The 15,940-nt window shown below is 40.0% G+C and overlaps 1 protein-coding gene across 5 annotated transcripts in view; it reads left to right on the forward strand.

The window, feature by feature from the left end:
* The window catches only part of med30 (mediator complex subunit 30), a 40,084-nt gene extending 27,519 nt beyond the window's left edge, over positions 1 to 12,565 (forward strand). For all 5 annotated transcript variants that reach the window (XM_043688991.2, XM_043688994.2, XM_043688992.2 and 2 more), the window contains exon 5: positions 7,282 to 12,565. In XM_043688991.2, the coding sequence (XP_043544926.1) occupies positions 7,282 to 7,377 (96 nt within the window). In that variant the 3' untranslated portion in view covers positions 7,378 to 12,565. The remainder of the gene's footprint in view (positions 1 to 7,281) is intronic.
* Positions 12,566 to 15,940: the final 3,375 nt, after the last annotated feature.

Consider the following 15,940-nt stretch of genomic DNA (forward strand, 5'->3'; position numbering starts at 1 on the left):
ACATGTTACTATGTAAGTGGAAAACCTTTCTGTAATTGAAGACAGCCAAACAAGTGACCAAAATGTGCTAGAGGGGACCATAGACATTGGGGACCCAGTAGAAGGACTGAACTTTGCACTGAGGTTGAAATCTTAATTTAACATGTGCAATTCCAGGCTGAAGTACCTGATTTAAATTGTATTTCATATTTAAATGTAAAATTCTGGTGAAAAAAGTATGAAGAGCTTGTCAGCTAAAGTTGATGATTTACCACATTTTGCTTTGAGCATCCTTAATCCATAATTCTCTGAAAAGTAGTTGGGGATGGAAAATTTATATTTCATTTAATTTTTTTCCTTTCTGGCCTGGAGCACTGAGGGTGGTATAGTGCCTGTTCAATGGCCTGGCTGAAAACAGCTAGCTCAATGTAAATGAAGGATTGAATTTGAGAACTTGGCATCTTTCATGCACTGCATACGTAATGAGTCACTGGAAGAGCCTGCAGTGTATTTTTCAGACATTTTTTCAAAAGAACCTATTACTTACTAATTATGCTGCAATTTCTGAATTCAACTTCTTGAAACTGAGAGTTGTGACATTCACATGTGGCTGTCTTGGTGTCTAACCACAAATCTGATGATGGCTAATCACAGACACATACTAAACATCATAATTTAATAAGTGAGGCACAGTATACTTATTTTCCTGTCTGTTCATGCCCTTGCATCAGAATGCATTTTCTATTAGTCTTTCATGGAATGTGAGCTGGAAGACTTGTATTTGGAATTCCAGAAGGCATTTGACAAAGTCCTTCACACTTATTAAGTCATAAGGTAAGAGCTCATTGTGTTGGAGGTAGTGTATTGGTGTGGATAGAGAATTGGCTAGTGGGAAGGAAACAGCAAATGCAGATAAGGGTTTCTTTTTCAGATTGGTGACCTGTAACCAGTGGGCTTCCAGAGGGATCGGTGGGACTGTAATTGTTTACAATATATAAATAACTTGGAGAAAGAAGCAATATGTATTGTAGCCTACTTTGCAAATGACATTAAAAGTAAGTAGAAAAGCAAGTTGCAAGAGGGATACAAATAGTTTACCGAGGGATACAGGTTAAATAAATATGCTAAAAATTGACAAATGGATTATAATGTGTGATGATGTGAAATTGTTCATTATGGAAGAGAGAACAAAAGGACAGTATTATTTACATAGGGAAAAAACTGCAACACAAAGGGACTTGGAGGTACTCGTGCATGAAACCCAGAAAGCCAGCATATAGGTCAGCAGGTAATCAGGAAGGCTAATGGAATACAGGGGTATTGACCATGATATCAAGGAGGCTAGAGTACCACATCTGGAGTACTTGGAACAATTTTGGTCCCTTTTATTTAAGGAAGGATATCATTTCATTGGAGGCAGTTTAGCAAATGTTCCCTAGGATGATCCCTGCTATGGAGGGATTGTCTTACCAGCAAAGGTTGGACAGGTTGGGACACATTGGAGTTTAGAAGAATGGAAGGTGATCTCATCGGAAATATAGGATTCTTAAAGGTCTTGACAGGGTAAATGCTGAGAGGATGTTTCACGTCATGGAGTGTAGGACCAGAGGACATTGTGTCAGAATAAAGGGATACCAATTCAAGACAGAGATGAGGAGGAATTTCTTCTGAGACTTTAGAGTCTTTGGAATTCCTTGTCATGCAGAGACATTTTATATATTTAACGCTTGTTCAATAGGGGTATTGAGGATTACTGGGAAAGGGCAGGAAAGTGGGTGTGGGGTATGATGGATCAGCCATGATCCTATTGAATGGTGGAGTAGGCTTGATGACGTGCTGCTGTTCCTATATTTTACTGCGTTATGCTTGCCAGCAATGCTTACTTGTTGTCCATCTCTGTCCCTGAGATGATGGTGAATTGCCTTTGTAAACCATTGCTGTCCATCTGGTGTAGATACACCCATTATCCATCTGGGGAGTTCTTGGTTTTTGACATATCGACAAATAGCCATGACGACTTGTGGATGTTATATTTCAGTATCTAGATTAGAGTGGTGCTGGAAAAGCACAGCAAGTCAGGCAGCATCCAAGGAGCAGTAAAATCGATGTTTCAGGCAAAAGCCCTTCATCAAGTATACAGGCTGAGAGCCTGAAGGGTGGAGAGATAAATGAGAGGAGATTGGGGGTGGGGAGAAAGTAGCATAGAGTACAATAGGTGAGTGGGGGAGGGGATGAAGGTGATAGGTCAGGGAGGAGGGTGGAGTGGATAGGTGGAAAAGAAGATAGGCAGGTAGGACAAGTCATAGAGACAGTGCTGAAGAGCCTCAGGGCAAAGGAAATGACCTGGGAGTTGCAGTGGGCAAGGGACTCCCTGAGATTCGTGTAGAGAGAGGAGGAAAACATCTTCAAGCCAGGCATCCTTGCAAGAAGATTCTGAATTGTTTGCACAGTCCAAGGCCAATAAACTGTCAGTAGTTTAAGTATAAACTATCCCTGTAATTTTCTCTGGGCTAGAGTCATGGATTGTGTTGGGAATCAGGTTAAATGTTTTAACTAAGTTCAAAATACTGTGGATAGTGGAAAATTGAAATAAAAGCAGAAAGTGCTGGAGAAACTCAGCAAGTCTAGCAGCATTGTAGGTAGAGAAACAGTTAACATTTTCGAGCCTCATATGACTTCTGAACTGATAGAGTTGGGGTTTGTGCTGGACGGATGGGAAGGAAGACCAAATTGAACAAGTTGTGCCCAGAGCAAAAGGGAGTGTTAATGATAGTGAAAGAAAGTTTAGAGATGTAAAATCAGTGCAAATGAAGGTGTGAAAATGAGAAAATGGGTTTGCTCTGCTGAGAGTCGTGTCAACAAGACCCAAACCTCTCTCAGCTGTTTGACAGTTCAGGAAGAGGAGAAATGTTAAGTCCTCAGAAGCTTGACAGCCATTTACAAATGTAAATAATCCATCCAGGATATAAATTTAATATTTCATCAGATTTTCTTTCCCTCCCTGTAAAGAAGTAACTCATTAAGCAGAGTTCTGAAACTTCTGAAAACCCTGTGCTTTGCTCATGTAATTATTTGTTATGTGAGCTCTGATGGTAAGAATCAGTAGGTAACTTCTGTATCCATACTTCTGTGATCACTGGCTAATAGTCGAGTTGGGAGGTTGTAGGCCTTTTTCTCTCGAACCCCCTTCCCCTAACCAGACCATGGCTGTTCTGCTGTGTCCCATTCTCTTGTCTTGCTTCAAGAATTAAACCTTCATCAGCATGTCATAATCATGTTCACCAAACTGTTTTTGGCCAAAATGAGCCAGTGCAGTAATATCTACATGTGTTCTCCCTTTTACTTGGAGGTTTTCGCCTGAAGAAGTGAGTAAACCATTTAACCTGGAAAATCTCCTATGTATGTCTAATTTCTACTGATTTAACTAAACTTGACTATTATTACATTACATGAAATCCAGTCAGCCTCCGAAATCTGAGGGAAATAAAACGACTTTGGGATGAGAACAGGATCAGACTTGACTATAATGATTTCTCATAGGATTAATCTGTCCCTGTTCATTGCCAAAATTTGCACTTATCTTCTTAAAATCTGCAATAATTTATCAAATTAACCTTACGATGAAACTTCATTTTATTATACAGAATGTATTTGTTTTTGGAAAAATACATTGCCCCATAATTGCTCTAGTCTTTATTCAAGCAGTTGTGAGAGTCATGCCTGATGCCCTCCAGCACCAATCTTGGTGACATTTCCAGTGAGTGGGTTCTCCAAGAAAGCAGAAACAACAGCAGGTACCTGCTCTTGCTCTCCACAGGTGGTGGGGCTGAATGGCTAGTTCATCAGACCGTTTATTTTGGATTGATCGTTTTGGTCATTTTCATTTATATGGGCGGCACGGTGGCACAGTGGTTAGCACTGCTGCCTCACAGCACCTGAGACCCGGGTTCAATTCCCGCCTCAGGCGACTGACTGTGTGGAGTTTGCACGTTCTCCCCGTGTCTGCGTGGGTTTCCTCCGGGTGCTTCGGTTCCTTCCCACAGTCACAAAGATGTGCAGGTCAGGTGAATTGGCCATGCTAAATTGCCAGTAGTGTTAGGTAAGGGGTAAATGTAGGGGTATGGGTGGGTTGCGCTTCGGCGGGGCAGTATGGATTTGTTGGGCCGAAGGGCCTGTTTCCACACTGTAAGTAATCTAATCTAATCTAATCTAATCATTGTGAAGTCTGGTACATCCCCACCTCACTGTATGCAGCAGCCACTACTAATGTCCAGCTTTCTTCCAGGTGGGGGCGGGGCGGGGGGGTCAGGAATTGCTAATTTAGCAAGGGATTACATGCAGCTTTTTTTTGTCTTGTAATACACAGAGATTCTTATATTCTTAGTATAATAAACTGAAAAATATTATAAAACATTTATTATAAATTTAGTTATTTATATTTGAGTTGGTTACATGGGTTTTCTATGTCTAAAGTTGATAATTAACTTGTAGTTATGATTCTTTAAAGCAATTTTTGAGACTTGGCATTACAGTGAAAGAGTTTGTGTGCATCACTAATGTTTATTTTGTTTATCTTAGATTATTTTGCAACCTAACAAGGTATATAATGGGGCCTCAAATTTTATTAGATTTCTGGAACTTCTTAGCATAAAGGAAACCCCCATAACTTAGAGAAGGAGAGTATTGGTTTCAATTTTACTTTGAGTGGGCAGTCAGGATGAATGCATAGTCCAGTGTGGCTGAGAAGAGAAGGATGTGGTGAACTAGACTATCTTTGAGTGAAGAATTGTTCTTAGTTGTGAACCTGAAGTGTTGGGATAAACTATGAGATCACTTAAAGCTAAATACATTTTAAGGTCAGATGTATAATAGCTCCAGGAAGAAATTATCTGCATTTCAGTCTACAAGTTTAAGTCCCAAGTGACTTAAATCTACCAGGATGTTAGATGCAGGGAGTCTGATGTGCACATTGTATGGGTGATGTTTTGGGTACTGTACAAACGTTTTTCATTTAAATCTATGAACAAGTGTTTTGGGATTAATGGGATTATACTGTGTATCTAGAAATCTTTGAATTTGTAACAATAAATGCTCTGATTTGTTCTATTTTATCTTCACCTTGTTTGTAAATAAGCTGTTTTATTGTTAAATCAAAATCTGTAACATTACATATTTGTTTTAGCAAGAGATCACTTTATTAAATCTAATAAAACCAAAATATGAAACAAAAATATAAATTGCTGGAAAAACTCAGCAGATCTAGCAGCATCTTTGGAGAGAAAGCAGAGTTAATATTTTAGATTCAGTGACCCATATTCACAACCTCAAATCAAATCAAACTAAGATCTATCAAGCCATGTTTCAGTCTGGGATCTGACTTGATCAGTAATAATGTCAGCTGGCATCAGACCATTAGAAGTAGCAGGCATCTAACATGTTTGAAATTCTGCTAACCTCCCAACCAGAGACACATGGAATTTCTGCAAAGTAGTTGAAACCAATTCAGTCCTTTTGAGTATGAGAAGAGCCAACTTTTGGATTTATTTTTAAAAATGTAATTGTACCCAAGTTTGATCTTGATTCCATTAAATTCCTTTCAGCCATCCTGATATTTTCGCTTAATATAGGGGGACGGCACGGTGCCTCAGTGGTTAGCACTGCTGCCTCACAGTGCCAGGAACCCGGGTTCGATTCCAGCCTTGGGCGACTGTGTGGAGTTTGCACATTCTTCCTGTGTCTGCGTGGGTTTCCTCCCACAGTCCAAAGATGTGCAGGGTGGTGAATTGGCCATGCTAAATTGCCCAAAGTGTTCAGGCATGTGTAGGTTAGGTGCATTAGTCAGGGATAAATGTAAAGTAATAGGTTAGGGGAATGGGTCTCGGTGGGTTACTCTTCAGAGGGTCAGTGTGGACTTGTTGGGCCTAATGGCCTGTCTCTAGACTGTCAGGGATTCTATGATTCAAGGACCAACACTATTGTTTACCTTGTATCCTTTGGTGGTAGTTTGCCACATGGATGGAGCAGGAGCGAGACTGAGGCAAGCCCCAGGAGCAGACTCTGTCCCTCATGGGAGTGAGAGAGTGTGAGAAACTGTCGAGTGAGAGCTGGAACCAATTGGAATACCTGGAGAGTGGCATATGAAGGAGGAGGACTCCTGCGGTAGCAATGCCAGAGCAAGCCGGGCACTGCTCCCTCCCAGCCTGGGGTCATGGCAAGCAAAGAATAGATCCTGAGCTATTTCCCCTGGCCTGCACTCTCAGGCTAGACAGAAACTCCAGGCCTGTAGCTAGGCCCGGACACCCAATGGAGGAGAAAGGTGGTCTCGGCCTGGCCTGGTGGCCTTGTCCCTGTGTGGAGGTCATAGTCTTCTTCAGTGACCAGGTATTCCAGATGGCAGTCCACCATGGTGGTGGTCTTTGGCAGAGCTGTCTGACAGAGTATTCCAGTGGCCTGGTGTAGTGGTCTCCTCTCTGAATGGCATTCTCATCCCAGCTGTGTGTTCAGGGTGTTCCATCGTTCCTTAATTGGCTTTCTCTGAGCCCAGGAGCCATTAACTGTGAATAACTTTGTCTTACTTTTACTTTTTCTAAATTATGTATCACTTCTGTCATTTGATGTAGGCACCATGGTGAGGAAACTTAAAACTTTTCACTGTACTTTTATGATAAGTACATGTGACAATAGTGTGCAAGTGAAGCTGTGATGCTCAGAGAAATCTTCACGCATCCTGCTATCGCTTTATCATTTCACAGCTGTAGGCACTGGAATCCAATTTTTACCATGGATGGTGTTTGATAGTTCCAGAAATAGTGAGAAAACAAAGTTTGTGAGACAGTTTGCAATTATTCCTTTTGGAGAATAGGTCTCATTGGTATGGGCATTTGAGAAGTGCTTGAAATAAACAAGTGGAAGGAGTTGCAAATACACAGACACAAGCAGAAGCAGACAAATATGTGCACACACTACCCTACCCCCCCCCCCCCCCCCCCCCCCGAAAAGTACTGATCTGGGTAAGTTGTATTTGCGGTGAGGATGGGCTATTTTTAATCCAATACACATACACCAACATTAAACATACATAAATTTGTAATTCTATAAATGGAAAAAAAATCCCAAGAGGACTATCCTGTTTCAAACTATTTCCCAGGGTGTGCCGCAGAGTAAATGAGATTACTTGCCAGGCTTCATGTGGGAAATAAAGCTTTTCAGTGAAACAATGGAAAAAAAGGTAAATTGAAAGATATCATAGTTGTTGAAGGATGTTGTTTTCCTGAATATTTTCCTTTCTTTCCTCCCTCACAGAACCTCAAACTGAAAAACCAGCAACTGAAGCAAATAATGGATCAACTCCGGAACCTGATATGGGACATTAATGCAATGTTAGCAATGAGAAACTAAGTCAAACAATTCTTTTAGTATTTTTGACTGAATGTATGCCAGTCATGGCAATAATCAGAGCCAGCACTTGCTAGCCAAGGTTGATGGCTGGTGTGCAGTTTTAAGTCTTTGTGCAAAAGAGAATCTGCACAGAAGAGCATATCCAGAGCTGAAGGTCACTTTCTGATAAAATATTAATTTTAGAAACTTATTAATCTATTTGTGTAGCAAATACCAGGTTTCTCCATGTTGACACAGTATAGGGTAGACACCTTAAACTGCAGGGAATTTAGTACACTGCTAAAACAGGGAATTGTGACAACTACGTGGTTGGCTCTGACCTGTATTCCAATCCAACAAAGCTGATTCTGGAGCCAAGGAATTAGTGTGTTTTACCTTTTTTGGTGTAAACAGGTTTGTGTTTGCTTTAAATTTTGAGAATTCACCTTACATTTGTAGCTGAGCCTTTTGTTTGTTAGTGTACTGTTCAGATTTTAAGATCTACAATGTCCACTGCTGCTGTCTTTAAAATTGGACATGCTCTACAACTTTTTAAACTTTAACTGAATGTAGAGAACTTAAAGCCTAATCCAAGTATAGACTTTTCAATGCATCAACCTCGTAGTTCTGTAAAACACTGTTCTTAAACCTATGCATAGAAATTCTGATTAGTTGAATGATGTTGTTCCAGCTGGTTCCTTTTATGAAGAAGTTGTATACTTTTGAAAAATCATTGAAAAATTAATGTTTTTGTCACAGCTGCAAATCTTTATTTTGGTAATTGTATATCTAGGTTGATTTCTTCCAGGGTACTGTAAAAATATTTAAGGTTTACAAAAGCAATCTGGGTTTTTGGAATGGTACGAGCAATTGACTGACATTTTAATGTATCCACAGTAGTTGAATTCTGAAAATTACTATGCAGGGTACAAGGCAATAAGTCAAATGTACAGGGTTTAGATGGCAATGTGAACTACAGGAAGAAATAGTCTTATTAGCTGGGCCTGCAATATAAATTTTACCCATGAAATCAGTTATATTTTAAAATAGTGATAATTGTAATTTTATTGGAATTTTAGTTTTTAGGGAGGAAACAATACTAGCTGCCAATGCTGACTGTGTTGATACAGGAAGATGATCTGCTGAGAGAAGTAATGACTGGGACCAACACCTCCTGTTTATTGAGATAAAGTTTCCACTTTATTAATGAGAAGTTCAATGTCCAGTGTGTCAGATTTTGTTTTAAATATTAAACATTTGAATTCTGAAAGCTTTTTAAATTATTATTAGTTTGATAAAATGTGTTCCCTACAACAGTCTCATCAAATATAAAGTTTTAATTTGCAGGTACTTCATCTTATGATGCAGTAGGGAGAATATTTCCTCTTCTTTCAAACACTAAGAGAATCACTTTTCACAAAAAACACCACTATGTTGCTGCCTGTCTCTTTTTATAAATCAATGAACATGCCATTTTAGGCACTTCTTAATTCAGTAGAGATTCAAAATATTTATGCTGATCCATTCTATTCTGCTGGTGCTGTGATATAAAGTGCAAGCAATGATTGGCAGAGTTGCATTACAGCTGTAAATGCAAATCGATATTGTAACAGTATGCTGTGTTACTAGCTGTTGTTGATTTGGTCGGGTCAACTATTCAAATTTGTTTCCTTGTTTAGAAATTGCTGACTTCAAATTGATAACTCTGCATTGATAGACATGTATCTTTGTTCCACATCATTCATCAGTTAGCAATTTCACAATGTACATGTTTGGAACAGAAGTTTAAAGTCCCTGAGTAGATTCATTAAGTGTGGTGTAAACCAAGATCGGATCAGAAGCAGGAGGTGGAGGCAGACATTTGCAGTTGAATTTCCATATAGTGGTATTTTGCACTTAGGCCACTTTTTATAGCAGTGAGCAGGCTGGTGGACATGAAGATTGAAGAATTTTTTGTCTAAATGTTTTTCTGTCATTTGATATGTATCATGCTGTTGTTTTTAATTCACATTTTACTTTGCCACTGCCTTACTCCAACTGTTGACTAACTTTGGAATAGCATGTATTATGTCCCAGTGAAGATTTGATGATGGAATTTGAAAAAGCTTTTGTTTTAATAATCTTCAATTTATTTAACTTGAGATAAAAGTTATATAATTGAAAATGTATGAAATACAATGCAAAGTTGAATCTGCGTAAATATAATTCTCAAATCTTCACTCACTTTAACTAGTTTTTCCCTTTTTTAAATTCATTCTCATTGTGTTCTCATCATAGAACATAAATAGTCATAAAGCATAGAAACAGACACTTCAGTCCAACTAGTCCACCCCAACCATGTTTCCATACTAAACTAGTCCCACTTGCTGGTGTTTGGCCCATATCCCTCCAAACCTTTCCTATTCATGTACTTATCCAAATGTCTTTTAAATGTTGTAACTGTACCTGCACCCACCATTTCCTCTGGCAGCTTTCTCCACACATGAAGCATTCTCTGTTTTTAAAAAGAAAAAGTCGCTCCCATGTCCTCCTTTAAAAATGTGCCCCCTAGTTTTGAACTTTCCCACTCTAGGGAAAAGACCATTGTTCTTCACCATATGTGTCCCTCATGATTTTATAACCTTTATAAAGTCACCCCCCCAACCTCCACTCTCTAATTGCCCGTCATGTCTCAACCTATCCACTCCTTATAACTCATGTTCCTGGAAACATCCTGGTAAATCTTTTCTGAAGCCTTTGCAGTTTAATAATATCCTTCCTGTAACCGAGCACCCAGAACTGAACACAGTTCTCCAGAAGAGGCTTCACCAACATCCTGTACAACTTCAACATGATGCCCCAACTTCTAAATTCAGAAATCTGAACAATGAAGACAAATATGCTAAATGTTTTCTTGGCTACCCTGTCTACAAGTGACGCACATTTTTTAAAGGATTATGTACCTGAACCACTAGGTGTCTTTGTTCTACAACACTACCCAGGACCCTACCATTAATTGTATAAATTCCAACCTGGTTTGTTGTGCCAAAATGTGTCACTTCTCAGCCCATTGACCAAATTGATCAAGATCTCTTTGTAATCTTAGATAACGACATTCACTGTCCCCTGTATCACCAATTTTGGTGTCATCTGCAAAATTATAAACATGCCTCCTTTATTCTCATCCAAATCATTTATATAAATGACAAATAAAATCGGACCCAGTACCAATCCATGTGGAACACTGCTGGTCACAGACCTCCCGTCCGAAAAAAGTTCTTCACCACCACCCTGTAGCTCCTGCACTTGAGTCAATTTTGTAACCAATTGGCAAGCTCATAAATCCCATGTGATCTAACTTTACTATTTAGTTCACCACGAAGAACCTTGTCAAATGCTTTAGTAAAGTCCCTGTAGACAATGTCTGCTGCTATACCCTCATCAATCTTTTTGGTTACATACTCAAAATAACTCAATCAAGTTTGTGAGACACTATTTCCCTATCACAAAACCATGCTGACTATCCCTTATCAATCCTTGCATCTTCAAATGCATCTAAATCCTAGCTTTCAAAATCACCTCCAGTAGGAATAGTCCATAAGTACCCTCCAGCTTGCTCCACCATTTATTAAAATCTGGCTGAATTTTCCACCTCCAATACCTTACAGATCCAATCCTAATTTGAGTCTGAAAATCTTATCGCTATCCACTTTCAAAATTTAGGGTGGAATGGTGGTTCAGTGGTTAGTACTGCTGCCTCACAGTGCCAAGGATGCGGGTTCCTTGATTCCAGTCTTGGGTGACTACCTCATACAGGGAAATGCCTGTGTGGAGTTTGCACATTCTCCCCGTTTGTGATAGTTTCCACCGGGTGCTTTGGTTTCCTCCCATAGTCCAAAGTTGTGCACCTTAGTTGATTGGCCATGATAAATTGCCCCGTATTGTCCAGGCTGAGTGGCTAAGTGGATTAGCCATTGTAGATGATATGTAACGGGGATAGGGTGGGATGCTGTTCAGGGGGTCAGTGCAGATTTGATGGCCAAATGGCTTCTTTTTGCACTGCAGGGTCCTGTGATTCTAAGGATAGACATTTCTCATCTTAGCCAAAATGACTGCTCCCTCATCCTTGACCATGACTCTAGATCTAGTTCCTCCATATCTCTGTTAATACCTCCCAATCTTGTATGGTTCAGTGAGATCATCTTCTAAACTCCAGAGGGTATTGATCTATCCTACTCAATCTGTCCTCATAGGAGAACTGCTTCATTGTACCTCTTGCAAGGCAGATATATTATCCCTCAAATTCTGACTTTATGTTGGTGGGAAAATCGATGAAGTAACTGATAATGACTAAGCCTAGAGCACTTCTACAGAGATGTCCTCGGGCTGGGATGACTGACCTCAAACAACTAGAAATCAAAAAATTCAAAGGTAAAAGGTGAATTGGTCTACAATTTCTTTTCAGAACACTTGATAGCCATTTGAAAAAATAAATCAATTTATAGGATTGGATTTGAGATTCCAAGGTAGAAGATGATAACCCAAACTCCTGTGGAGTTTGCACATTCTCCCCGTATGTGATTGTTTCCACCGGGTGCTCCAGTTTGTAATTGGATTGACAAAAATAACACTGCTTGAAGCTTTGTGGAAAGTTCTCAACATTGATAATAAGTTTTCTCAATTAATATTTAAAATACATAAACTAGCATCAAGATTGTTCCTTTTGTTTACAAAGTAATTGTGGAGTTGAGAATGTCTAATTGCATTGCCCTTTTGTAATTGCTGTGTAAAGTCTATGCTATTTAATCATGCCTTTTTGTATTTTCTTTTCTCAAACTTAAAATAGCCTTCTATGTTGGTTGAGCTTCTTATATAACTATTGGGTAATGCTGTATGTGCGGAAAGTATTTTATTTTCTTTTGTTTGGGGAGGACTATTACAATCTGGAGAGAAGTTCACTTTTGAAGCGTAAACATCTAAATTTCTATGGATATTTTATGGATGAGAAATTGGTGCTTACTGTTTATTCTGAGGAGGATTTGGAATGTAAATTGTATGGAGCTTAAAGAATGGTATCTCATTTGTAGGTTTTAACTTTATTGCAAGCGTTGTTTATAAGCAAATTGCACAAGAACATTTAATTGCTTAAAATATATTTGAGTTGAATCTTTTAAACATCAAAATAAATAAATGTGAAATAAATCATTATTTATTAATGAATATGAAGACAAGGCAACATGATTGGATTGTCTGTATTTACAGAAAGATGTCATTGAAAGCACGCTAAAGGAAGGAAGAGACTGATGTTTGATAATTACCGGTGATTAGTCACATTAAAGTGTCATATTACAAAACCTCCCTAACTTGATATTTAGCTAAAAGCTACAAAGCAAGCATTTAGTTTTAATTTTATTTTAAAAGTAGCATTTATTTGAACTTAAGTGCGGGCAAAAAGCCCTTTATGTTACTGTCAAAGTTTAATTGATGTGCAACAGCTCCACTAATCTTGGTGTTGGATAGCAATGGTCACCTCAGTCTCCACATCTGAGATTTGTCCCTTAAATAACTTTAAAAAAACTAGTGCAGCATTTTTGCCATAATTAAGGATTAGATGTCTCATGTTAGATACGTGAACAGAAATTTGTTAGGCTGTCAATATAATGATCAGAGTTCTTTATATTGACAACTGATAATCAATGAACATTTTGCAACATTGATAGAATTGTCATTTGGCTTAGATGTTATGTTCAGTAGCAACCTGACAGCTTTTGTTATTCAGTATGCACATAACTCAGCAAATTCTTTGTGCTTAGAAATTTGAAACTGTGCAGTAGATCTGTGATCCCTGTAAACTGGGTTAACAGCAGGATCATGCAAGACTAACAATTTAACATGACCACTTCATGAGAATCACGTGCACAAGTGCCCAGTACTGAATCGAGGTGATAGAGCAGCATGCAAACCTCATGCAGCCTGTCCATCTGAATAATTGCGAATAGAGCTCAGAGTTAAATGTGCTGCTGACTGATTGTGTGCTTCACAGGAAGGAGAAAGTGAGGTCTGCAGATGCTGGAGATCAGAGCTGAAAATGTGTTGCTGGAAAAGCGCAGCAGGTCAGGCAGCATCCAGGGAACAGGAGAATCGACGTTTCAGGCATAAGCCCTTCAGGAATGAGGAATGATGTGGCCTTCTCTATATTGGGGAGACAGGCCGCCTACTTGCGGAGCGTTTCAGAGAACTCCTCTGGGACACTTGGACCAACCACCCTGTGGCTCAACACTTCAACTCCCCCTCCCACTCCACCAAGGATATGCAGGTCTTTGGACTCCTCCATCGCCAGACCACAACAACACGACGGTTGGAGGAAGAGCGCCTCATCTTCCGCCTAGGAACCCTCCAACCACAAGGGATGAACTCTGATTTCACCAGTTTCCTCATTTCCCCTCCCCCCACCTTGTCTTAGTCAAATCCATTGAACTCAGCACCGCCTTCCTAACCTGCAATCTTCTTCCTGACCTCTCCGCCCCCACCCCAGTCTGACCTATCACCCTCACCTTGACCTCTTTCCACCTGCTTCACAGGAAGTCCATTTGCATAAGAGGCTGGTGCAAGGTTGAACTAATCTGTGCTTCTAAGGAATAAATGCCTAGATCTTCTAAGGAATAGCATTGCCCAGTGACTGTTTCACTGCAGCCACCTACTTGGCTGCTGGTCCAATCACAGGCTGAACCCCTTCCACATTTGTTGGTGCTGACTTAGCAAAAGGCTCTGAAGGAGTATGACCGAGAGAGAATTTTGATTGGAGGTGCAGTTCCTCCTATTCTGTCTCTTATGCTGGGGGCAACCTTGCTCTGGTTGCAAAAGGGATGGTGCTGCCTGAGCCTTGGCTACTCTGCAGTACAATGATTATCACTGTTTCCCACTCTCCCACCTCCCCCTTCCCTCACCCAACACTCCCCTCTCATCCCCATGTTCACTCCCCCCCCCCAACCACATGCACACACTTCCCTCCTTGCAGTCTCTTCTTCCTCCGCCCAGAGGCATAAAGTACAAAAGCAAGGAACTAACACTATTTTGACCCCAACTGAGGATTGTGGGTGATTCTGGACAGCCTATTTTAGGAATACCCATTTTGGATGTGGAGGAGATATTCTAGAATATTTGCAGGAATGAGCAATTCAGTTATGTGGTGTCTGGAAATTGGGATTTACTCCTTTAAAGCTGTGAAAATTGTCCAATCTAACAGGTGTTTCCTATCCTGGCTTTCAACAGAATAAGGAGAAGCTTTGCAGTGACACGAGTTGGTAATCAAGGGGTACAGATTTAGGCAAAAGGGCAGAGATAGCATGAAGCCTTTTTACACAGCAAGTTGTTTTAGTCTGCAGTGCAGAGTCTCTGAGGGAATTGGATGTGAATGGAAATATTTGCTGGCATATGGGAAAAGATCGGTGGGGGGGGGGGGGGTCTAGATTTTTAAAAGATAGAATTCTATCAAAAAGTTGCACTGCCATGATGGTTAGAATTGTCTCTCTGCCACATGATTTGAGGATTCTTTGCCAGAATTGTCAATTGGTCGTACCCTAGCACTGAAAATGCATGAGCTGTGTTCCTGGAATCCAACACTATATTTGCACTGGAGTTTGCACTCATTTCCAGTAACACCAGACTACAGGAAACCCCACTGCCAAGCTAATATCCAGAAGCCAACATTTGCCCCTCCTGATTCTATTCTCCTTCAATAAGTGGCTGCAGAATAAAAGTTCAAGCAAATGTTTCAGGAATACGGTCTGTCCTCTCATTCATCCTGCTACCTTCCATTGCATCACTGGATCCTTTATGGTTTCCGGAAATAGAAATTCCCAGTACACTTGACTCTGCCCAGCCCCCATCACCACCCTCTAACATTGTCTACTTTTATATCATCTCTTTAAATAAACAGTGTTTTTATTGCAGAGCCTCAAAGATTCCCAACAATAACCAGACCAGAAAAATACCAAGTAAAACCACAGCAACTAGATTGTGGCTGCAGTTAAAGGGAAAATCAGATTGCTGGAATGGAATAGCATTTAAAAATATAAGCAAAAACTTTCATATTAGGTGATAACATTCAGAAGCATCCACCATAATTCATGAAGACTTTCATTGTTGGATGTGTTGTAACTTAATGCCCATGGTGTCTTTCAAAAAGTGATATTTTGTTTTGATCCTGCTTCCCCCGATGTTGGAAGTTGGCATCAACATCAAAGCAGGAAATGCAGTACCAAGACTTTGGCCTTATTTCACCTCAAACCTGAAAGTATCCACAATGTGATCAGGCTGAGATATCAACACATGCTAATTATTTGCATTCCACACTGGCAGTGATTGTTTTCTGACTTGTACCCACTTGCTGACGAATCTCTGGACCAAGTTGAACATTTCAACTAAGTGCAGAAATTGTCTCCCCAGATCGTGCTATCCAGACCAAAGGTATCAGGTGCTGCCTACCCTGGATTATAATGAACTGGCACCTGCCAATATCCATGTATGTAGATTTTTCTTCCAAAGTTGTACAGTAAAGATTAGTGTGCATTGTAAGTGAGAGACTAAATGAGCTCCATCTGTC

This window comes from Chiloscyllium plagiosum, unplaced genomic scaffold (assembly GCF_037043375.1).
Source record: "Chiloscyllium plagiosum isolate Xiang-an unplaced genomic scaffold, Cpla_swu_hap1 HiC_scaffold_4, whole genome shotgun sequence".
In the NCBI taxonomy this organism is placed as follows: Eukaryota; Metazoa; Chordata; class Chondrichthyes; order Orectolobiformes; family Hemiscylliidae; genus Chiloscyllium; species Chiloscyllium plagiosum.